The 25,680-nt window shown below is 39.4% G+C and overlaps 1 protein-coding gene across 14 annotated transcripts in view; it reads left to right on the top strand.

The window, feature by feature from the left end:
• Positions 1-25,680, top strand: part of PHF20 (PHD finger protein 20) — a 66,501-nt gene that overhangs the window by 30,086 nt on the left and 10,735 nt on the right. For 8 of the 14 annotated variants that reach the window (XM_041490520.1, XM_041490523.1, XM_041490532.1 and 5 more), the window contains 6 exons: positions 2,109-2,387; positions 9,381-9,560; positions 13,029-13,127; positions 14,851-15,012; positions 17,346-17,542; positions 22,715-22,814. In XM_041490520.1, the coding sequence (XP_041346454.1) occupies positions 2,109-2,387; positions 9,381-9,560; positions 13,029-13,127; positions 14,851-15,012; positions 17,346-17,542; positions 22,715-22,814 (1,017 nt within the window). The remainder of the gene's footprint in view (positions 1-2,108; positions 2,388-9,380; positions 9,561-13,028; positions 13,128-14,850; positions 15,013-17,345; positions 17,543-22,714; positions 22,815-25,680) is intronic. The other 6 variants (XM_041490525.1, XM_041490526.1, XM_041490527.1 and 3 more) reach the window with 5 other exon arrangements.

The following is a 25,680-nucleotide window of genomic DNA, read 5'->3' on the forward strand; positions in this document are numbered from 1 at the left end:
TTTGTTATCCCTATTTCTAACTTTAGCTAATGCAATAATTTCCTTTTTGAACTTGTAGCTGATTAGGTAGAAGCCATTCCCTATATCTTCTTCAGAATCTTTCTAGCTCAGTGGAGAAGTGCTCTGAGCTTGGATGCAGGGCCTCATCCTGACAGCTGTGTGATGGTGTAATAGTTTCCCTTGTCATCTTTGTAATGTTTTTTGTTAAGTCTTTTTGACCCCATTAGTCCCTTCTGCTGCAGTTGTTTTCCAGCTTCATGTTGGTTACTAAATAGTAACAGATTCTCAGCATCTGTAGTCCCAAATGCTGTTTTTATTCCTTTACAGTCAAGAGGACCTTTCTGTGTTTGCTTTCACTAAACCCACAGGCCATTGCACTGAGCCTTCCTGAAATATGTTTTCATTCTTCCTATATGCAGCTTTTGGTGGTCTGCAGTATATTTTGATTTTGGTAGTGGCAAAATTCATCTTTCTGCAAGTGTGAGTCTGGCTTTGCTGCAGTCTTATTGATGTTCCTGTCCGCATGTTCTTAATGTGGTTATGCCACAGTGTCTTCCTCCTGGTCATTACCACTGTGAAACACGCAAAACTGGTATCTTCCTTTGTACTGTTTTGTTCTCCAATTTTATTGCATATTCTTTCTTTCTTTTAACCAGCTTGGTGTTGCATATGACTTAATCTTTCCCTATGCATTAGGGTACAACTGCTTATGTTTTCTCCATGTTAAAGATTTGTTTGTACACGATACTTAAAGGCTGGATGTGCCTCAGGTGTAGCTGTCTCGGATGCTTCCCTGCACTGTGACAACCTTTAATTCTGCTGTTCAGTAACACCATTTTTGTTACTGCATGCTAAAAACTTGGAAACAAGCTGTACGGTGTTTTTACTCCAGGGTCGTGCTGACACTGCCTTTAACACTCTTGTTCAAAGCCCTACTGCACGTAGAGAAAATCTTACTCTTGTTCATGGTGTTTTTGGGTACTTTTGTCTCTTGCTTAGAGCTACTTCTGATACAGTGTCTTAATTTTCATTCGTGTGCTGCATCCCTTGAGTTTTAGTCATGGTTGCTAGGTTTGGGTCTTGCACTTAAACACTGCTTTCTTAATCCTTAATCCTGAAAGTTGAAAACTTGTAAAGATGGAAATAACAATTTGGTACTGGCAAAGCAAATGGAAAAATTGTATTTGGAAGCTAGCTTTTTTTTTAAATGATACCTCCTTTCCATTGTTTTCTAGCTGGAGAGGGATTTTTTGATGCTGTGTGTGTATTAGTGATGGATAATTGTGTAGATCTATTTAGATCATTTCCTCATTTTTACTTCTTATGTGTTGTATTGAGTACAGATACTTGTGACAGTAATCTGATTTGGTTCAAAATGTTTCTTTTGTATATTTCTTAGAAAAAATATGAACTAAAAGCTCCTAAAATTCTTGATAGATACAGCTCTCGGTTGCAGAGCAGTGCTCTGTGGAATAGGTGCCTTAAAATGTTCCTACATTTGAATCTTTAGACTTACTTTTTTGAGAAACTAAGTAACATAGGGAACATTTGTAACAGATGCAAGCAAATTTGTTTTTCATTGCTGCTTAGAAATTGAAATAAATTTCAATTTTACTTTTAAAATGTTCTGACATACTGCTTCTGTTGTCTTTGAAAGTAACCAGCCTTTGGTGGCAGAACTCTGCACCCAGAAAGCAGGTAGCAAAATAATTGTAAGCAGAGAAGCAGAACTGTTTTCTTGCTTTCACCAAAGATGTGAATAGTTGCGAATGAATAATCTTTAGTGTTCGGACTTGTGATTCGGTCTTTTATCTTTAGGAGCACCATACAGTGATATCAGCTGTTGGGCAAGGACTCAGGGAAGCAAAATATTTTAACTTATTCTTAAAAACAGTGGCGTCATTACAACCAGATTTATGAGCAGTGTAGGGTAGAGTTTTCTCTTTAAAGTTACTAATCTTAAAGGCAGATAAGGCATTAACATTTTATTTCTAGCATTTCATAGCTAATATGTGTGAATGCATGCTTCTTTTTGCTGTTTAAGTTTAGGAAACCATTTGGTAAATATAGCATATGCATGGGGCAATTTATCTGTTTTGTTCTTACAGTAACAAAACCTTGTAGGAGAACAGATTTTCTTGCATCAAAAAAAGCTGCAACTGTTGACCAAGATCACAAGTTTAGATGCAAGTTCTTGGACTGTTCAAAATCCTTCCGCAAAGCCAAGTTATTGCATTATCACATGAAATACTTTCATGGAGTGGAGAAGGCTGCAGAATCACAGCAGAACCCTGTAAAAAGAAATATTCAAACCAGAGCTTCTTTGGCTTCTGAAAAAGCTAATCAAGAAAGGTCAAAAAGAGGACGGACCACAGCTGGTTCACTGTGTAAGTATGGTGTTGATCTCTTTCTTTTTTTAAACAGCAGCAGGCAGGACAGACAGAAAATACCAGAAATCAGTTTTCCTTTGGGCTGAAGGAGTCTCTTTCAGGGCTGTGTCTTAGCATGTTTCTGTGTAGAGAAGCATCATAATACGTGTGTACATCATGTTGTAGAAAGGTATGAAGGTGTTTCTTCTTCTAGAATTCAAGATCATTTTCTGGTGAAGATGCCACTGTGCAGCTTCTCTTATTTTTCTGTAGTAGCTCACTTGCGTATTAAACCTTTGTTGCCTTTTAAAAACCCCAGTTCCCTGAGTTTGAGTTGATGTTCATTTTTCTCCTGGCTTTCAAATAGTATTGGTTGGAAACCTCCATCCTTTTCTGTGTTAGAACTGGAGGTACCCAAACCATTCCCTTTCGTATTTCTTCCTTATCTTTAGATTTTGACTTTACTTTTCTGTACTTTACTGCCTTCAAGCACATACCTGGCTGGAAAATCCAGTATGAGTATTTACTGTTCTATGTAATGAAAAATCCTATATTTAACAAGTGCAGTTTTTTCAGCTGTGCTTGAAGAAGATCTTCACACAACAGATGGTCAATGGAAAAGGACAAAAACTTACTGATTAGCAAGAATAAAAGTAAGTTTTAACTGCTTTGCAGTCTGCAAAATCACGTTCACTTCTGCTTCACCCTCGTTCTCTGAAGCACCCTCTGCCCGGTATGACACCAGAGTGGCAGTCTAGGTCTAGTGTGAACTGCAGTGGTTGTTGATAACCTGCACAGACTTGGCGCTTGTGGACTGATGTCTCTGTGTACCACAAGTCCATAAAACTAGTCATGTCTTCTGTCTTTTCACTGAGCCTTTTTTATAAAATCCATCTTTCTCCTTGCTGACTTCCCTGATGTCTTTTGTCTTTGCCGTAAATCTTTCATTAATACATTGTTTAAGAATTACAAAGTATTGCAAGTTGCTCATAGAGCTCCAGCTCACTGTAGCAGGATATGTCCTGCCTTACTTTGCTTTGTGGCTGCTCTTCTTAAGAGTCCAGAAAATGAGTTTTCATTTGAGGTGCTGCTGCTCGTTCCTAACAAGATATGTGTGACTTTACATACTGTAACTACATATAAACCCCAAATATTTCTGTATCTTTAAATAATGCAAAGGCATAAGCTTGGATTAGGTAGGAAAAGAGTTCTCTTTAAATGCTTTAGGATGTAATGATTTGTATGTATTGTACTCTGCATGTAGCTTAATTGAACCCAAGTGTTGCCTGGAGAAACTTACCTGAGATAGGTATGGTGTGAAGACTGGCTGCTGACAGCTGCAAATGGATCAAAACAGGCTTTGTGCATGTCATGAACTTTTCAGTAACCATTCTTCTATTTGGCTCTTTTGAACTGTGTAATTATTCTTTTTATTTGAGAAGTTGTTTTGTTGTGATTGAATGCACTGACTAGTAACTCAAGATCTTGACCCTTCCATTTATCCTTTCCTCCAAGTGCATACAGTTAGATGCACCGTAATCACTAGCAGGTAATTTCTTGTGGAGCTGAGGTCTAACTGTATTTGCTTATTTTAAGCCTCCACCCCCTCTTAATTCCCTATTTGTGGTTGGATACTTTTCACCTGGATCATTTCCATGATGTACTCCATAGCCGCTCTCTGCACAGAGTGCCTGGGGAGTGCTCACAGCTGCTGAACATTGCATCAAGGTGAACGGGGATCTGTAAGGTTCTCAAGTCACCTTCACAGTTGAAGCCTGCTGTTGTGGAGCTATAGTAAATTTTTTCTTGATAAGGAAAGACAATGTCATTGTATATCAGTTACATGTCTGATATTAAGTGCCACTGTTTTCTAACTCAGTGTGTTCTTCGTGACCCTAATTTTTGTTTGGTGGTGCTATACAGTTGAAAGCAGAGTTAATGAGATTATTGAGCTCTTACTTTGAAGTTGTATTTAAAGTTCTGTTCTTCTGGCTTAATGACACGTATAGAAAGCTTGTCTTATAGGCAAGACCTTCTGTCTACTGAGCACTTATGCCACCTTTTCAAAAGGCTTTTCAGGAGGTACTGCTTAGAGTGAAAGCTTTTGAATCCATAATTCAGTCTGGTATGTGACGGGTATACTTTTCATCTTTTTGAGATCCTTTTGTGAGCAAAAATTCTCCTGTTTGAAAAGAATATATTTAAATCATTGTATCTTTTGGTACAAGTGTCCTTTTCTTGTACTTCACTGTATTAGGTAGATTTTAGTGCTTAAGAAAAGGTGGCAGTTTCTAACAGATAAAAATTTCAGCAATCATGATTTTTGTTATTTCATAAAATTGAAGATGCTCTTGCTTTAGGACCTTTGTCACACTTATCTCACAAGTTTTATTTTAGACCTCTGGAACTCCTTACTCTTTATGCTGCACATAAAATAAATGGTGGGGGTTGTCTGGTGCTGGATTTAAAGTGAAAGTACTTACTGCTTCTAAAGTTGTAGGAAAATGTGGAAAATGCAGAACAGTAGCAAAACCTTTTCCTTGCAGTGCTTAAAATTAAAATCTTAACACATAAAAAAGAAGATTAATGTAAGTGGTCTTCAGTGGCCATGTTGTGAGATTTGGGAAAAAACGATTCAAATATAGTTGCTTTGCACTGGAGTGAGACTCCAAAGTTAAAATTTCTAGTATGTAAAAAGTGCTACTTGACATTGGAATCAAAGCTTGAGTAAGCTGGAAAGGTTAGTGTGGTACTGATTTGAGCTGTCTCCCCCTGTTTCCAAGGAAGGCTCTTGCCTTTGCAGTGGCAAACTTGACAGATAGATCTCTAAATTCTGTAGTTGCTCTGAACAGAGAGGAAGGAACTGCCATCGCCTGCAGCTCGTATTTTACATATGCCTTACAGAATATGCCTAAACAGAATGACTAGGACTTTCTTAAATTTATCAGAAAGTAGTATGGGATCATTTTAGCTGATGAGCAGCTCTTCCCCGAAGTGCCTGTTACAATATTTACCTCCTTGAGTTGCTGCTGCTTTGGTCTTCAGGAAAGAATTGTCCTTACATAGAAGAAGGCAGTTGATGTTGTGTCCCCCTGGGCTAGAGGAGATGCAGGTGTACCTGCCCTCAGCTCTCAGGTTGCATTACACCTCAGGTGCATTGCAGAACCACCTGCAGGCCTCTCTTAGGAGAATCGAGATCTGTACAAAATATGTGTGGATGTTTAAGCCTAAAAGAGGCTTTTTGAGTCTGGGCTGCAGATGACTTCAGTGTTGGTCTTAGATGAAAGAGTTGCTTAGATTTTTGTGCTAGTTGAAATAGAGGTGCTCTATCAGAATAATTGCTTGGAAATTAAATATGGTACATTATCTGTGACAGTTTATGTCAGTTAACTACCTATTGATTGCTTTAATGAAAAAAATGGAGTACAGATGTACAGAACATTCTTAGTTGGAAGGGACCCACAAGGATCATTGAGTCCAGCTCCTAAGTAGAACTGCATTCTGTGCCCATATGCATTAACCTTAAGACAGTTTACTTTCTTTGTGGTCCCTTCTCTTTTGCTGCAGAACCCCTTACTTTACTGTTAAAATACATCATCCCATACTGCGACTTATGCCCTGCAGACACTGTAAACAGTTTTCTCTGAAGGCACCAGTTTTCTCTTTCAGATTTTTCTGTCCATGTTATTTTGTATAAAGTGCTTGCAAAAGCTTTTTCTTAATAAAGATTGTTCTTTCCTGACCTATAAAAATTGTGGGTTTTTTATATCATTTTATAAAAAAGGTTTTTTCCTGATCTAGACCACTCCAGGGGCATGAGGCATAGAATAGTTAAATTTCTTTCTTTGTTACCTGCAAGTCACAATTTTGACATCTTGACTTGGAGTTTTTCTGTATTGGTGACTTTGATCTTTTTAGTGAAGTCTATCCATTTGGAGATTTGCTAACATGTAATTAATGCATTTGGGCTGTGAACGTACCTTCTGAAATCCAAAAGTCAGGACTTGAGAGCTTGCACAGCTGATGTGTCCCCACATCATACCTTGGTGAAGCTCTGTACTTGCTGGATGCTGAGGGTTTCTCAGGAAACACAAACCTCATGAATAAGTAGGGGAGTTGATAACAGAAGTGCCATGTGAGGTGATCAGTGTGCTCTTAATAACTGCTTAGTACTGGTGTCAGCAGTTGTACTGACAGCGACCTCACGACTTGATACCCATTGACTCCCTAGGACATGGTTTAGCTCCTCTCAGGAGTTTTGGTAATAATAAAAGCTAAACTCAGTTTTGGGACTTCAAAAGCACTGTACAGTATTAGGCTTTGATTTGGAGTGTGGGTATAATACAGTAGCCTCAGTCTGGCAAGTTGCTGCCGCTCTTGGCTCTCCTGTGTTCCTTGCCATGAGGAAGAAACTAAAGGAACAGACCTGCAGTTTTTAGTTTGGCTACTGTAAAAAAATCTGTCCCAACTGTGGAGTCCATATAAATCACTTAAAGAAGGAAAAAACGTTTTGTCAGTAGATTCAAACTTTTTTACATAACCTCATTTTTAGAAAATTTTGCCTACTCAGAGTTATTTACAGTATGTCCTGTTAGTGCATAAACTACTCCATGCATTAATTCTTTACATGAGTAAACAAAATAGGTATTTTTTTCCTTACTCGTGTTACTGATGAGAGCTCAGTTGTGTGTGGGTGGGGTTAGCAAACTTGTTTTGACATCTTAAGACATCTCAGGCATCTGGTTGTCTCTAACCGCTGTTCTCAGGCAAACCTCTTGCTTGTGGTGTAGTGGTTGTAAGATTAATCCTTTGGGAAATTTTCCTGTTTCCTCTTGATTCTGGCTGACTCATGCCTCTTTGCTAGGCAGTGGGTGTGCATGGTGATCTACAAATGTGGGCTTTTTCCATGGAGCCAGGGAAGATCTGTATGAACACCCTCTGTGTCTGCAGAGTTGCCGGTTGTATTTGGCTTATCAAGACAGTACTGCATTTGATTTCTGGGGGGTGGCTGTAAGTCAAGACGAAGCATGGTCTTTCAGTTCTTGAAAATACCACTGGAAATTCCCAGCAAATGATCTCACAGCTGTGGATGGTAACTTTGTCTGATTCACATACTTGGGAATGCAGTCTCTGCTTCCTGTGAATTCTGAGTTATCGTCTTACCTGGGGTCCTACATCAGGGTTCCACAGGACAGAAAGCTACTGCCTTGTCTGTTGCTGAACCTCGATGTGTTTAGTAGTAAGTTTTCTAAAGCTTGATCTGTGTGGTTTCTGCATCGTTGAGATAATTTCATATTTCAGGTTTCTGTGTGTTAGTTTCTAAGATCCTTCACAGCTTCTGGGTCGGCTCTTTATATGACCGAGGATACTTCTTCCAGACTTGGGAGAGAGAGGCCTGAAAGAACTCCATGGAAGAAGGCTAGAGACAGTTAATCAGCAATCCAGTTCATCTGCAGTATCTTGTGAACATATGTCCTATTCCTGTTGGTAGTATTCAGTGTCATCTGAGCTGGAAATTTTTGCCATGTGAACTGATGATATCTTGACCCCTAGTCATGGAAGTTCTCAGAGGAGCAGGAAGTCAAAATAGACCTGACTTAAAAACAAACAAGTAAATAAAGATAGCACCAAAAAACCCAACCAAACAAAAAATTACCACAAAAATTAACTGTCTGGACAAAAGGCATCTGTTAGAGAGTCTTGTGTGGTAATTGGGTTTTGGTTTAATTTCTGTCTTTTGTGGCTGCTATAGAGCACTAGGGCAGTTGACTAGAAGGTAAGTTTGGTTGTGGAAATAGTTAAAAGTGGCGCCTTTTTTTGGAATTTTTTTTTTTTCCTTTCAGTTCCAACTTCCTAGAGAAAGAGGACCAGGGAAAATGTCATCAGATTTCTGCATCTTGGAGTTTCTTTTGCCTGAAGAGATCTATGTGATTCTGAAAGCTCTAACAATGGCGTCTCTTAATGTGCCTTGTTATTTCTTGAATAACATTGAAATGTTGATCAGGGCAGAGTGTTTGATCCAGTTTCTTCTCCTAAGTGTGTCCTCTGGGACTCTTTCCCTTCCCTTTTCAGTCACACTCAGGTTCTGCTCACAGTTGTTTTATCAAAGGTGTCTAAGTGTGGCATGTTAATCTCTAGACCAGAAACAAGCTGCCTTTCTTATCCTCTGAACTTGAGATGCATATGATGGTAGAACTGGATGTTTTTGGTAAATGTCAGCAGCCTGTCACCTTGGCTACTGCGTCTCATTGACCAATGTACTTGATGTGATGACTCCAAAAGGGCAACTGGTCTTGTTTAGTCTGCTGTCCTATCTGCCATGCAGCTTTAGCTTTTATCACCTTCACTGCTCTGTTTCTGTGTTCAGGAGTCTTTCAGGAGGAGTTGCCACTTGCAGTTAGGAGGATGAAACTGCTTGAGTTAATTTAAATAAAAAATGAAATCTCTTACGAAGCCATGTGTGCAGCTTAACAATTTTTATGAATTTTAGGTAGTGGTTCTGAGTTCTTGCATCTCACTCTTGATTGAAACACTGTTGTTTCAGTGGTATGTATTTAAAAACTGTTCTTCCTTATATGTGCAGAGCTGCTTTATGCCACTTCAGTGTGTGTTACAAAGCACACTTTCAAGAAGTGGCTGTGGTTCCTCTAATTAAACCAACTGGGCACTTTTTCTCTTGGAGGAGCTAAGAAAAATTACCCAACCTCTATCTCTGCTGGACTGAACTGTTTCTCTTTTCATTTTTTCTCCAAAAAAAAGTCACAGTTTTTCTGGAAGAATAGAGATTTGGGAATGTGTGGACATCCCCTGTTTATTTTTGAATGAAAAGCCCATCAGCAAATCCAGCAAAAGTTTTGGAGGTTTTAGTGTTTTAGTCAGGGCTAGGACTGAGTTGAGCAATGTCTGATCAGAAACATTCATTCCACATGGTCTGTCAGAGCTGCTGCTGCTGAAATAGACTGGCTTTGGAAAGTATTTAAAGCTTGGACTTGGTCTGTGTTCTGTTTGTAGATGCTCCTCTACACATAACCCTCAGGAGTACCCCATATAGAGATGAAAAAGTAGAAAAGAGAAGAACTTCAACTCCTGTAAGTGCACTAAATAGTCACCGACATTCTGTTAAAGACCAAACCAGGAACCGCATAGCAAGAGCACTGCGGAGGCCTCGGGAAAGAGAAAGAGTTCAACATGGTACGGTTTGGGTTTAACGTGGAAAGTTAAACATGGAAGGTTAACGTGGAAAGGAAAAAGTCTTGAGAAAGTTTTAAACATTGTAAGGTGCTGATAATATTCTGTATACCTTTGTTATAGATGAGTAAATGGTTGGCTCTCACAATTAAGGGGTAAATATTATTTGTATGGTATAAGTTTTATAAATGTATAGTTATGTTACTGCAGTGTGCTCCCCCCAATATGTGTTATCATGGGATGGTCTTGATAATCCAGGGATTTGGGAAGGTTGGCTTGCCACTATGGCAGCACCTGACCTCCAATAAGAATGTAAAAAGTGACTTCTACCACTGGATAGCAAGGAAGGAATTGACTGACAAGGCTTTAGGAGAGGCTAACAACATAAAAGGCGAAACATCCATCTTGAAGATGAGCCGGCCACTTGGTGGGCAGCCACGAGAGCAGTTCCCAGGACTACTTTTTCTTATCTAATTCTTTTGTTGTATTTTCATTAAGATTTAATAAACCCTTTAAATTTTTTTTTAAGTGGGCAGTTGTTTCTCACACCTTCATTTAGAGAGTAATTTGGTATAAATGTATGGCATAAAATGTAAGCAGTGCTTTTTCACTGTCATTTTGTAAGTTTTCATGCTCTCTGCACTGGGGTTTATTCTTCCCAGTCAGCTGGTAATATTTATAAGATGTAAAAAGTACCAAAGTATTAAAGATCATTAAAAGGTTGTAGGTCTTAATTCTGTTAAACTCCTGGCTGCCCAAATCATTAAATATTTTAAGTAATCTTGTACCTACTGAGACACCTAAACTTAGAAGAGGCAGATGGGGGTGGACATGAGGCAGGATGACCTAGCATGGTTTATTTTGTAGGGGATTTTTTCCAATAGCACTTGACCACTTCTGGTAGTCAGCAATTGCTACTAGACATCTCTGAAGAAATTCCCAACTTTGACTGTTCCGGGGTATCATGTAAACTCTGTTTGTACTGAAATCTACTCTAGTATAAGTGGGTAACAGCCGAACAGGATGGGGGGATGTATGTATTCACTCACATACGCTCAGAGAAACAATAGATATATTTGAATATTTTGTATGTATATAAATAATATACAAATAATTCCCAGCATACTTCTAAATTACTACATCACCACTTTCCTTCAGATGTTGGTAAGAACTTGAGTCACAGTGATGAGGAAAACATTAATAAAATCTGAGGTTAGACTGCTGTATCTGACAGATGCTCTGTCCCCTGGAGATGACCTCTTTAGCTGCCTGTCTCTGTGTTGTCCTCTTGATCCTAGCAGACAGACAGTACTTAGCATCTTGTTTATTCTTGGGCATCCCTCACTGCCCTTCCTTGTAGGAAGGTCTGAATGAGTTCCATCAGTATCTCCTCACTGTTCCTCACTCAGTGGGATGTGTCCTATGTGCAAGTATGGCATGTAGAGATTATAATGAACTTTCACGGTGGTGATGTGTTGGAGGATGGTGAGCACTCCTCCCAGTTCTTATGAGTCTCTGTTATTCAAGGAAGTTGAAATCCTTTGTCTTCTCAAAAAAAAAAAACCCAAACCATTTGAAAATGTAGTTGTTTAGTACCTGGTTTTTTGGAAGACTCTAGTAGAATACTTGAATACTTGTTCTTTGAACTTTTTTTTTCCATGGAAACAGGCATTAACTGTGTTGTGCATTTCAGAAGATAACTGCAGAAAGAAATTTGCAAATATTTAGATTTTTTTTCAGATTTTAAGACACATGGGGAAGCTTAAGGGGACAAAGTGGATAAAGTGGCAGTTTATTTTGTATTTATCTTGGATATTTTGATAATGGTTGAGGAGGCTTACCATGTGCCCTTGGATATCTTCAAACAAATCCAGCAAAATCTGATCATGTGAATTTGAATTTTCAAATGAAAAGACGCAAAATTTTCCTACCTCTGTTGAGTTCAGTTATTCTCTCTTTGCCCTTCTGGAAGAATAAAATGGTAGAACATCCTTGCATCCCTGTGAGCAAAGGGAAGGAAATGATACCAAGAGGATCCTGACCATTGGAAGTACAGGAGATGAGGACAGAAGGAAGTTGGAAGCACTGTGTTCGATACTTAAATTATCTGCCTTTTCTTTTCATGTTTTTTGTTTTGCTTTGTTTTTAACCTCCCTCAACACTGAGAGGTGAAAGAAGGTGACTTTTGTGCTGCCAGTCGCGCTGCCTTTGGAGGCCAGGTGCCTGGTGTGGCCGTGTGGGTGAGCACACTGAGGTGTCTTTGCTAAGCTCATGCTAAGAGGGGCACAGAAATAGCAAAGTAGCAGGAAATCTTTTGAGGACTGAGAGGGATGGGGAGGTGCAGAGCTAAAGAGTCTCCTGAGGACAAGCTATTAAGCTTGTCCTGCATGCTTACCAGAACTGATTAAATGTGACTGCGATTCGCCGTTTCTCAGTGAACTGTTCGTGCCATAAATACTCAGCCGATGAATCGGGGAGTTTACTGTTGACATAATAGGCTGGTATTGCTGGTTTGCTTCATGAATGGTTACAGACAACCTAGGGTTCTCAAATGGTTTGTGCAAGTGGAGATTTCTTACAGTATGGACTCTCTTCAAGGGCTTATTCAGATCTCTATCATCTGACATTGTAAGGCGTTTCTGAATGGGATGGTGAGTGGTTTAATCAGCCAAGCACTCTGGGAGCAGAGCCGTTTTGAGATACAAGGCATCCTTCCATAATAGGTGTTCATTACATCTCTGAGTCAGGATAATTTACATAAAGAACTGCATAAGTATCTAGAAATACTGCTGCTGGGATCTAAATCTGAAAGACAGGATGTAACCAAACACTGGGGTCTGGAAAGCAGGGGTTTGTGTCCATGCCCTTGCAACCAGGTTATACTGAGCTGTGCATGCTCTGGAAGCATGCTTTGAGGATAGACTTGATTGACAGATGTCAATCATTAAAAAATTATGGTGTGTTTTTAATCCTATAAAAACAGGATGGAGAATGGATGTTGAGAGAGTAGTTAAAGCCAGCTGAACCAGTTACTCCATTTTCAATATAAATAAAATATTTGACTGGGGAACTGAACTGAAATCTGGGGTGTTGGGGTTTTGTTCTATTACAATGCTAGTGAAATGTCCAGTCGTAATGAGGTAGAAAGTGGATGTAGCAAATCCCTCAGTCTTTTTTATGATCTCTCTGAAGCATGTAAATAATAAATAAACACTGCTGTACATTTGATTTCTCCTACATGGTACTTATATTTTGTTATGGGACAGTCCAATTAGGACTAAAATAGATTATTCCAATTGAGAGCTGGGGAATTCTTAAAAATAAGTTTTCTTCTTGGGTTTTTTGTTTTGTTTTTTTTTCAGGGAACTGGCCTTGATCAACCAAAGGAACAGGAGGCTTTTAAGAACATTATGAAGTAGAATAAATGTATATGTTTTTTAAAAACTAATTTGGTATTTTGTCTAATTTCAGCTGTTAAAGGACATGAGAAGAGCAAAGAAAAAAAATCCAAAGACTTCGAAAGATCCAAGTCAAAGAAAAAGAAAAAAAAGAAAAAGAGATCTAAGCCTGGTAAAGTTCATTTTTCTTTTGTAGATGAAACTGGCTTCATTATTTTGTTTTATTACCTTAAAAAATCACTTTAGATCACTTAAGATCAGGCATTGCATTTCAGCCATTTTCTTCACTTAGCTTTTACTTTATTAAATAATTTATTTTAAATTGTGACTGAGAAGATAATCTGTTTCCTGGTTAAGCTTCATTATTAATGCTGGATGGTGGTCGGGCTTTTCCTTAATAAGTGTGCTTCTGTGCAAGCTTTGCCCAGTTAAGAGGGTGCAGATGCCCTGTGTACAGGCTGTGCTCAGTTATGTTAGTTCTGGGACTGCTTTAGGATGCTGGAGTTTGGAAACATTGAAGCCTCTTTTTCTGCTGTTAACCTTATTATTTCTTAAACCTTCACTTTGTGGGGGAGTGGGCTGTAACAATGAGCCCAATTAAACCTGTCACAGCCTTAATTTCTTTCTTAAAGAAATAAATCTTTTTTCTGGAGAGATTTAGTAAAAGCCCGATTTAAAGTCTATACTCAGGCTGTGTCCCTCTTTCATGTCTCATAACATGCTGTTGCACTACATGAAAATGGCTGTAGTAGCAACGTGTGTTCTTGGTTTCATCTATGGAGGCTTGGGAATGGTTTCCTGGTGCCACTTCAAGCTTTGAACTTTAGGTAGAGGCCAAGGCGTTAGAGGTAATGGATTCTTCACTGCTGAAAACACAGCTGATTCTGGAAAATCTCTTTGGTGAAACGTTTAAGGATCAAGTGTGACAACTTCCTCTGCTGTTGATGGGGATGCAGCATACTTCAGTCTTCTAGGCATCATTTGTGAAACTAGATCTCCCTAAGGAGGAGTTTGTGAGATAGAAAATACCTTGCTTCTCTGATTGATGCCATGAATAAGGCAAGCTATCAAGGGAGTGGATTGGAAGAACCATAGGCCAAGTCAGTTAGAATTGTACTGAAACAAATAATTTTAATGAATTCCTGATTGTATGGTGCACACAAGTACAATGATAAAGTGAAAATCTAATTTGTAGGTTTATGCACCAAGTCCCCGTGAGCCACTTATCAGTCTGTCCTTGGGTTTTAAGATGTTGCATGCCTTTTTTTGATGTTGACCTTATAGTAATTCAGTCCAGAACTGAAGATATTTTCCAAGATAACTGGAGAGTGCTACTTGTAACTTTGGCTAGCCTTGATTTATATCCTGTGTAGGCCTCACAGAGGAACCATTCAAGGTTTTTTCTTCACACACTCTTCATCTGGGCTTGTCCACCTGTGCATTCTGTTCCATACACAGACTAGGAAACAAAGTGCTTTCTGTCCACTTTGAAGTCTGTGAGATTAGGGAATGTGTGTAGCCTCGTGTGAGTAAGAGTGGGATGTGAGGGGGAGCTCCAGCTAGTGGTGCTTGTGTGGAAGGGCCTGTAAAGCAAAGGCATTTGTACACCTACTCAGCCTGAAGAATAATTGGCCTGGAAAGGCTGGTCACTTAGACCGGTGTCACTTCTGACAGCAGTGAACAGTGACAGAGCGGCATAAAATCGTCTGGTTCAGAAAATACCTTCTTGCCCCTGGAAAGCTTGAGCATCTTGCAGCAGTATCATTCAGTCCCAGAGCTCCAGCATTCTGGGAACTGGCTCAGTGAATTACACATTTCTGCTATGGGCATGCATGGTACTATTTCTTCTTTTTGACCGTAGATTTTTAATTGTAACATTTACTACAATTTTACAGGGTATTCGGGCACGGGGGAGAACACAGATATCTCACAAGAGCTTTCACCTGAAAAATCAGTTGTCACAAAATCTAATTCTTCTAATAAATCATTGGCTCACCCAAGTACCCTGCTTCACTGCACTGATTCTGGACAGCACAAGGGAAAATCAAAAGCAAATGGTGAGATGACTCTCCTTTATGGCTTTCTGATTCTGTCTTTCATTACCAGTAAATATGTGAGCAGCACTAGCATACTTGAAAACTGGTTCTTATTGTATAAATTTGGCTATTCTTACTCAGGATTGTGTGTATTTCTTTCCCCCTGTTTGACAAGACTGGACCCAGTTCGTTTGCCAGAGCTTGATGTTGCTGCTTTTTACTTTGACTGTACTTTCATGTACACTTCAAGACTGTTGCCCTTATTTCAGAAATCAAACTCATTTTGTGGGGTTTTTTTTCCCATTGCCTTATTAACTCCTAAAATAACTATGTTACAACTTAATAATTAATTTTTTCATATTTCCAAAAGTTTATACGAAGTAAGGACTCCTTCAGAGTTAAAAATGGGTGCTTTGCAAGCTTGGTGTGTTCAAGAGAACACTGGCTGTGGTGATGTGTAGTTGTATTGATACAGAGTGAATATGGTTATAATCACTTTCTGAGCTTCATATGAGGAGCCCTTGAGTATTGTTCAGTGGTGTCTTCATAGTACTTCATACACACAATCCAAAAAAATCTGGCTGCTGTGTACCAGCTTTTATAATTCGCAATATCTTTCTCCATGTTACTACTTAGTGATACAAACTGGTGCAACAAAAAAGATAAACATTTGGTTTTTTCTCTTGTTCTTAAAACTCACAGATTTGAAGGAAATAGAAAATATATGACAGCTTGATTGTATACAAGAACCTTAAATTCCTTTTTGTACAGATATACTGTTGAGAACCATGTGAGCTTGTTTTGGGTTTTTTTGTTTGTTTTTTGGTTTGGATTTTGGGGTTTTTTTGGGCATAACTTTGGTTTTGGTTTTTTTGTTTGTTTGAGCTTGTTTTGGTGGGGTTTTTTTTGTTTGTTTTTTTGGTTTGGGGGTTTTTGGTTTGGTTTGGCATAACTTTGTTTGTTATTAAACAAAAGTAAAATTTAACTTCAGTTAAATTCCCCTTTATAGGCCAAAGAGGAAACATTAAAAACTATTGAAGTGCAGATAGTGGCAACGTCTTGAAACTCGTTTTGCAGGTCTGAGCAGTTGTGTTTCTGGAGTATATCAACCATAGGACATACAGTTTAGTAGCTTGGCCATCAGTTGCTCTGGCTTCTTTTGATCAGTTGATAGATATTGGAAATGGTGAAAAATACCAGAAATTATTTTATCTCATCAATTTTTAAATTGTTTTGTTGCTTTTTGCATCTGCAGACTTGTGCCTAAATAAACAAGATCTGGTGTAAACAAAAATGAAACTTTGGTGTAATATGGAAGTGTAGTGTGCCTAACCTTTCCTACTGTCACTTCCACAGTACTTTAGGAAAGAGTTTCCTAGTTCAGAGGTGGAATAGAACTTTTAAACATGGAAATAAACTATTGTGTTGGGTTCTCATCCCTTTTAATTTGACAACAGATATTTCTCCAAAAGATGCAGTTTCTGCCACAGACCAGTAGTTCTGTTTTTGCATTCTATGAGATAAATGATGGAAATAGTCATACTCACTGTAGGTGAGACCCCACCGTCGTACTTAAGACTAAAACTTTTACTTTCCGTTCTCCTCGAACTCATTAAATTATTTTCAAATAATTAAAATACCTCATCTTCTTCCTCTGACCCTCCCATTCTATCCCCAAGGAAGATGCTGACATTGATTTAATATTACTGAGGTAAGAGTCTCAATTCAGCATGCTGTCCAGTTAAAATTTTCTTGGCAGTTTTATTCAATCTAGGATGCACTAATGCTTCAGCTGAGTAGTGCGGGTGCATTCTGGAAGAATACCTTGTGCAGTGCACTGCCTGTGAGTTTATAAATGCACCCTAAACAGAAGATTATATGAAAACAATAATTTCTGAAGCAGGATTAAATTCTGTGTTGGAGCCAGTATTTCTGTCATGGAAACATCACTTGGTGAGATTGAATGGTTCATAAAACAGAACCCACTTGCCTGTTTTTGAGAGCTCTACACTAGAAGTGCCAAGTCACAGTTCTGTACCAGTTGCAGCAACTAGCGTGAGTCTTATTTGAATGTACAAGCCTGGTTTTGTTGTTTATAGTTTTGTCTGAAGAGACTTCGTTCCTTGGTTTGAGACGCTCTATGCTGACAGTACAGTTTTAATGGCAAAAGCTCTTAAGATGGGTATTTTGAGGGAGCCATTAATGAGGCTGTAAAACTTCATTATGTAGTAACATTCAATAAGCAGTTAAAATTGTGGTATTCCTTAAATTACACTGTGAACTCATGCTTTTTGGAATGTATGTCTGCATACTTGTGATGAGATTTTGAGGGACCTTTTTTTATAATTACTCAGGGTTTTATGTAAATACTTCTTGTACAGAGGATGACACCCTGAGTGAGTCATCTATGGATAGCTTGCCTTGGAGTGACGATGACTGCAGTCAGGATGTTGATGTAACCACCAACCCTGATGAAGAAGTTGAAGAAAGTGATTTTGAGATTGTTCGGTGTGTTTGTGAAGTAAAAGAAGAAAATGACTTCATGATTCAGGTATGAAGTGGAGGGTAACTGTGCATTTCAGTGAATGCAGTGGAAGGTGTCAGTAGAGAAATTTTTGTTTTGTACATGAAATAATAAACTATTGTTGTCTTCCAAGGTAATAACATTTTTTGAGGTAATCTGTCAGGGTGACTGCTATGATAGTTAACTTCTGCTTCATAGTACAGTTTAGGATTTTTAATTGAAGGAAAGAGGGAACATTCACTCCAAGTCAAAAATGGTTGGTTTGTCATTTGTGAATTTTTCTAAACACAGAAGACTTCCTTGATTCTGAGAACAGATATTTGAACTCAGTGATTTTTTGGGCAGCCTCTAATTTAGAGCCTTTTCAGAGCATTGCCATGAGATAGTAGTGTACTTCTCATTCCTCTGCCCTGGTAAGAAGCTTGACTTACACATACAATTCTCCAGGCAGGCTGGGAAAAAAAAAAAAAAAAAAAAGGAGGGTTTTGCTTTAAAGCACAACTGCATTTGTCATTTGTCCATTCTGCAGTAATCTGCAAATTCAAAGTTCCTAATCTGCCTAAGGCCATCTGTCCATTCCACATGTATCTGCTCTTTTTAAAACAGCTTCACAGAAAACTTGGAGAGGCTTCTGTTGTCTCTCCTGCTTAAAACTGTTGAGAAAAGCCTCCTTGGAAGTTACCTGGCTATTTACTTTGAGATGTTTGTAAATTATCAGGAAATCATTTCCCTACGTAGCTGCTTTAACCATCCCACCCAGTTCCTATTAATTTCAAGAAGTGAAGTCAAAAAATCAATTCAATTTCTTCATAATTTTTTGCTCTAATTAATTTTCTTTGAGTTTCCCTGCTATTTCATGGAGTCTTGCTGTGGAAGGTATGATGCTTTTGCTCTTAGTGGTGAGTTCACTTCACACACCTTTGTTTTAGTGCTGGATCTTGACAATGCAAGGCAAAAATACCTTATGAATTAGTAAGGAAGGGTGGAGTGGTGGGCAGTGGTCAAGTGTAAGTAAATAGCACCAGACTGTACAGGAGGAGTCTGACAGTGGTGACTAAAGGGGGTAGATGTCCTCTGAGAAGATGGCTTACAGAAGATCACAAAGAAATAGCCTGGGAGTATAACTGCCAAAAGTAAGTTCAATACTAGGTTAGCATTACAGAATGTAGGGAGCAGTCAGCTGGCTGTGGACACAACCTATGGATGCCTTTCCTTTAAAAGTTTTGTGGGCTGCTTCGAAGATTACCTTGCTATGTTGAACTAGTTTGGGCGGGGTTTTTTAGCATATTGCAAATTTGTAAACACTTGAATTGATTTGTGAAAGAATTGGTCTCTGGAAGAGAGATGGCAGATCAGCAGTACTGTGAGTATCTGCATTCTTTATGGGGATTTAGGTAATAGGAAATATGCTGGCACCTGGCATACCTGCTTGGGTTTGCTGCATACCTGTCTTGATATCAGAATGAGGAGCCAGGGCAGTTTCTTCATGGATCTGGCTCGAGGTTCGTTGCTTCCAATGTGCATGTATCCCCTCCTCTCTTACAAGAGGGGAATGCTGTGTGTTCTCTTTCAGCTGTGTTCATTGCCATGAATGTGCCAAATTTAGAAATAATGCAGGAAAATGTTAATTTTAAACACATCAGCATCTTCTTGTCCATGAAAGACTGGGGAACATTAAAGTTTAATGAAACTCATACACAGTTAAAATGGGAGTTCCTTTAGGTATTTAAACTAATAATTTGCCCCCACATTCAAAAGATTTTATAAAAAGTTTTCTTTGACCTGTTCTTGCCTTAAATTAATTGTCTTGAGCAATTTGTGCATCATTCATTGCACTGGGATGCAGAAATCTGGGTTTGCATTTATAGAAGTATCTGCTTCAGTTAGTAGAAATTAAATCTGGAAAAATAGTGTATTGTTGGTTAGTGCTGTATTGTTCGAGTCTGTAACTCTGCAGGGAGGTTACTGCAGACTTCATTTATGGAGCTGGTGTAAAGCAGTGGTATAGCATTGCCCTGTGTTCCTTCTGGAGGTACAGCACACACATTTTGAGGTGAGGCCCAGAGAAATCCAGACAGACTGTTATTGTCCCTTCTTTTTAGTTTTTATACCTAAACTGGTGAATTTGTGTATGATGCAGAAAATTCTGGGGCTGGATTTGATGGCCTCAGAGGCAATGGATGTAAACCGACTTGAGATATTTTGTTCTGGAAGGTGAAAAGCTGCTTTAAATACACATCTTTTGGGTTTGGTTATTTATTTTGTGACTTGAATTTCAATTTAAATATTTTTTGCACAATGCTGTATGTTTTTTCTCTTCTAAATCTCCTGCTTAGCATTCTTTGAAGCTCCCTACTACCACCTGGGCAGAGAGCAGTTTCTCAGTAGCATGTGCCAAGCAGTAACCTGTAGCCTAGCAGCCGCAGTGTGCAGTAGAGCCTGCAAAATAAAGAATGCACCTGTGCCCTGAAGGGGTGGATATTTAAATATCAGTTGAGTAAAATTTTTAAAAGTTTGGATGTTTGTGCTAGTTTGAAAGTAAACCAGTGGGAGAAATGAACCCCACACAAGTATCTTAAGAGAGATTTCAGGTTAGAGTTACAAGGTCATTAGAAAGATTACAGTAAATGCAACAATACACAAAAACTGGCCTAAAGTCAGGCTACAGCCTGGTACCCTGTTGGTCAGGGTGGTGGTCTCAGTCCTGTCAAACAGTGACAGCAGTCCAGCGAAATGATGAAGTTGAGAGCAAGGGTCCTCTGGGAGGTCTAGTCCTGTGGAAGTTCAGGTTCTCCTCTGGATCTGTCCAGAAATCCCCAAAGCACTCAGATTATTTATGGTCAGATAGGGCAGGATGCTCAGTACCTCCCCCAGTGCAGGGAATTTCACAATTGAATGATGTAATCCTATGAGTCCTAGAATGTTCTGGGGAGTCCTTGATGGCCTAGGTCCTTACAGCTGCCCGCTGGGGCATTAAGGCCGCTGGCAGAGATGACCCCTTAGGCTGTATGTAGTTATCACAGCTCAGTCAGTTTGTGAAGACAAACTACCCTGATGTACCTGGACTGGGGGGAGGGAGGTAGCAGTGATGTGAGGGGTTTGCCTCTTTCCTTTGTCTGGGTAGCTCTTGCAAACGACCTACCATTAACAGTTCATCAAGAATAATGTAGATGGGAGTAGAATGCATAGTTTGGTTACAACCCCACTTGAAACCCAGGACAGATGCTTCACTAGAGTTCTGGGCAGAATTGCCTGGAAAAAAACTGAGTGCAGCTCTGTACAATATGGCATGATCCACAGGATGCAGGTGTAACTAGATCCAGGAGCTCTCTTCTTATTTTTAGCACAATCTGTTTCTCTTAATCTGTTTTCTTTGTTTTAGAACACCTTTTTCTGGCTCTAATTTGTGAAAGGAGGATTGTCTCTGCCTTTTTTGAAAACATCTCCCAATTGCATTAGGACTATTTACCCAATTTGGAAAGCAAAACATTGTTGGTTCCATCCTTCAGAAACCTGTTCCTCTCTAACCTTTTACATTCTCCAATCCCAGGGCTCCCATCTCCTCCACACCTAGACCGCTCATTTAATGCAGTGAAGTATTCAAAGTCTGGTTGTTCTTTTCTGTCCGTCCTAGCTTGGGGAAGGGCAGGAGATAATAGCATCAATTAAAGTGGTGTTGAACACAGATGAAATGTTTAGCAAGCTGGCATCTTTGTAGGTCAATGAAGAGCAACATGTGAGATGCCTTGCTGTTGCTGTTAGGATTTGGTTTAGCTCATACTGCGGTCCTCTACATTGACAACATTTCTGCTTTTGATTTATGCTCTGAGAAATCAAGGGTATATGATCTCTTGTCTCACTGCTTGGGAAAATAGTAACTTTTAACTGACATCACAGTTTCCAATCAAAATAGACTTAATATTCTTATGTGGGGTTTTGTTCCATGTTTCAGTGGTCTGTAGTCTACAATCACAATTTTCTCTTTAAAATACTGATGGGGGAGAAAATGACAAAACATGAGTAGTTTTTTCCCTGCTCTAGAACAGCATGGCTTTAAGAACAGTGACTGCATTTTAAATAGTGTAACTGTGCTAAAGAGATCCAGATTCTATTCAGTCGTTGCCAGTATGATTGTCCTGCCTTGGAAAGATGTTGGATGCTCTTAAAGCTGGTGCAACTGATCTGCACTGCAGGTTTGTGTTAGTAGAGCTACCTTTGAAATGGACAAAGTGTTGGAGGTACAAGAATCAGTAAAGCATAATATCGCGACTCCTGTATGGCATAAATGTCTCTGGGATTTTATAACTGAATGTGGATTATTGTTTGGGGGTGTCAGGAAAATTAATCCACAAACATCCGAGGCTTATGTCCAAAAAGTAGACAGAGGAGTCCTTTTACTTTATATGAATAAAGAGAGAGGCCATGGGGCATTCACCTGGGGTCTGTCAAATTTTTGGAGGATGATTTTTTGACACTGGTCTTTTTATCCCAATTTCCCAGCTGCATTTCCCTTCTCTCTTTCCCCATTGGCTGAGGTACTTGGGGGGTACAGACTTCCCAGAACACCTGATACCAAAAATTTCCCTCTAATGTATAATCCTCCTTTTTAATTTTTAATCCTAGGGGTTTTCCCCATTGTTTCTTTCATCTTTCAATATCCAGTTTCATTTATCAGCAAACCTACAGATGTCAAGGCAAATATCTTTTTCCATTCATCAATCAGTGGAATCCTTCCCATTGTTTCTTTTATCTCTCAGTGGTTTTATCTACCAGCAGACCTACAGTTTGTTTGTAAAGACAAATCTGTCATTCCTCTCAAGGGGAAATCTTTTGAATTCAGAAAAATTGGTTTGTTTTGGTGAAAAAAGCTTGATTGCTCTGTTAGCTATCCTGATTACATGCACATGCATCTCATGAATGATTTTCATTTCCAAAGGAGTATTTTTGTACCTTTCAGATTCTCTGCTTTGACTTTTTGTCATTCTTCAGAAACATACATGAAAAATGTGTGGGGAGGACTCAGATTTTATTATAGCCTGTTTCTGTAATGTATTTGTTTGTAAGTGGAAGGTGGGGTGTGGATATTAATAGACCTTTTTGTCTTAAAATATGTAGATCCTGTGTTTCTTGAGTGACATAATGGTACTGAGTTCCTCTAGCCTTCATTTCTATTAATGTGCTCTTCTTGACTTTGAACAGTGTGAAGAGTGTCTGTGCTGGCAGCATGGAGTCTGTATGGGCTTGCTGGAAGATAATATACCTGAGAAATATACCTGCTATATTTGCCAAGATCCTCCAGGTACAGAAATTTAAGGTTACAGACCCTTGTTTTATATGTAGTAAATCTACTAGTTTATCTATATCTAATCTATATCTATCTCTGAAAAACTACACTGTTTTTTTGCCCTGCCTGTGTCTGTCACTGTAGATAAGTTTCACTAAGTTTAATTTATGTGAATGTCCATGAGTCAATATTATGAAATTAAAAAAGGACAGGAATGGAAAAGAGTGTTTTCAATGTAATCACCATCTGCCACACACTTGCAGTAATAAGGATTGTACTGCCTGACTACGGCAAATGAGTGTACAAAACACTCAGGAAACTCAAGCAAAAACTCCCCATGGGTACATCTTAGGGAATGTGGCTGCAGCTCTCCCCCAGCAAATTGGGCTGATGCTTTCTTTAAAATAAGTCAGCAGAAGGCTCCTGGCTCTCCTCAGCAATGGCTCTTGTTGTTGGCTGCATTACCTGCTGTCCTGGTGTGATGCTGGCCCAACACCAGCCACCCATAGAAGCCGCTTGCTCACCCTCTCCTGCTTCAGCTGGGCAGAAGAGAGAAAAATTTAACAAAGGGTTCATGAGTTGAGACCAGGAGAAAACACTCCAAGGGCAAAACAGGCTTAACTTAGAGATACAAGGTGAGTTTATTACCAACAAAATCAGAGGAGGATTATGAGAAATAAAATGAGCCTTTAAAAACACCTTTTCTTCCCCCAACCCCTCCCTCCTTCCCACCAACAGTGCAGGGAGACAGGGCATGGGGGTTGGTCAGTTCATCACTCAAGGTTTTCTTCCCCTGCTCAGGGAGAGAAGTTGTTCCCGTGTGACATCGTGGGGTCCCTCCCACGGGACACAGTTCTCTGTGAACTTCTCCAGCACGGCTTACCAATCTCACGAGCAGCAGTCTGCCCAAAACTGCTGCAGTGTGAGCCCCTCCCACGGGCACACAGTCCTCCCAAAACTGCTGCAGTGTGGGTCACTCATCCACGGGGTGCAGTCCTCCAAGAACAGGCTGCTCCAGCCTGGAAGCAGGGGCCCTCTTTCTCCCCACCAGGTCTCCCACTGGATCACAGCCTCCTCCAGGCATCCACCCACTCCAGCGTGAGCATCTCCGCCGTGGGCTGCGGCTGGATCTCTGCATCCTCTGTGAATCCCCATGGCTGCAGGGGCACAGCTGCTTCACCATGGTCCCCACCACAGCCTGCAGAGGAGCCTTGGCTCTGGCACCTGGAGCATCTCCTCCCTCTCCTTCTCCACTGACCTTGGTGTCACCATGTTGTGTCCCTCACATGCTCTCACCTCTTCCTCTTCTCGGACTAAAAGAAAAAAACTGTGCACCTTTGTTTTGATTTTCTTCCTAAATCTGTTATCTCAGAGGCATTACCAGCCTCTCAACTTAGGCTAGCTTTGTCCAGCAGCATGTCCATCTTCAGAGCCACCAGGGATTGGCTCTGCCAGACATGGTGGAAGCTTCCAGCAGATATTTTGAAATGTCTTAGTGTTGGAAAGTCCCAGATTTACAGAGATGGGGCAACTAAGAGACAATTAAAAAGATTTTATTGTGTTATCAGTCTTGTAGAAGGGTGAGACATAAGAGATGTAAAACTCGGTGCCATTCCACCAGAAGCCAACCTACTTCCTGGTTACAATACCTTATAAATGTTTTTCAGCCTATTAGCTTTTGCCACACAACGCTGCTAATACTTCTAACACCAATCACCTGTTATTTTACCCCATATGGTCTTCCTACAATGCATCTTTCACAGTTCTAGTTCTCCAAAATATCTGGTCTTTTTACAAGCCATCATTTGAAAGTTGTTTCCAGTTCAATCTCTCTCTCAACAATGTAATCTCTATTCCATGGCCTTTCTAAATCTGCACACCTTACCTCAGAGTTTGCATACAGATGTACAAGACTGTGTGAGCTTTCTATCAGGTTTTGAGAATCCTTTACAAATCCATTTCTCACATCTTAATCCATCTGACACTGCAGGTAAAGTTACATTTAAGCAAATATTTTCTGACTTTCTACTGTATTTATTACAGAGCCTTGCTGAAAGTTAAAAGGATGAGGTTTGGACTTGAGTCCATGGTTATACATGGGAAGGAAATGGATCTCTGTTCACCTGATTAAAATACGTTTTTGGTTTATATTCATATTTGGATTGTGATCCCAGGTTTTTTTGGCTGTTGAAAGCTACCATCTCTTTTGTACTTTAACTCACAGATTTGTGTGTATGTTTACTGCTGTTGTTTGTACTCTCAGCAATGGAGACATGCTACACCTAAATTTTAAACTTTTACTACAGTAAAAGATACTTACAGTATCTTGCTTCTAGAATTTTAACCTTCTATTAAAGATATTTTGCTATATGTCAGTTGAAGGTAGTTTTAAATGGGACTAAAATGCGCTTGCAAACTGAAGTTGTGTTGTCACACTTCAGTGAGTGCTTTTGTGCAGAAACTGATTACAGCTTCATTTGTTTAATTCATTGTTAACTATTAATTTCAAGATTCTGAAGTTTACATTGGAGGAGACTTAATTTTTACCTCTGTCTTGAAAAAGGAAAACATGTCCAACTTTTTGACTGCAAAGATAGCTGTTCAGTGACTGTTTTTGCCTTGAAGTGAGCTAATAGGCTGTATGAATCTACAAAGAAGTGGCTTTTAAAACTGAGCATGGCTATTCAGTAAACTCTTACTTAGGAGCTTTCTCTAGTCGAAACTGCTGGGACTTGTAACAGCACCACTCATTCTATTAGAAGTGAAAAGCAAGTTTAGTGTAATTTTGTCTAAAAACTGTACTAACTGCTGTTTTACTCAGTTTTTTTTGAGTCGGGTAGGATTTTTAAGAGATTTGTTAACATTTACCCTTGCTTAAACA

Source organism: Pyrgilauda ruficollis, unplaced genomic scaffold (genome assembly GCF_017590135.1).
Source record: "Pyrgilauda ruficollis isolate IOZ18807 unplaced genomic scaffold, ASM1759013v1 scaffold123, whole genome shotgun sequence".
Lineage (NCBI taxonomy): Eukaryota > Metazoa > Chordata > Aves > Passeriformes > Passeridae > Pyrgilauda > Pyrgilauda ruficollis.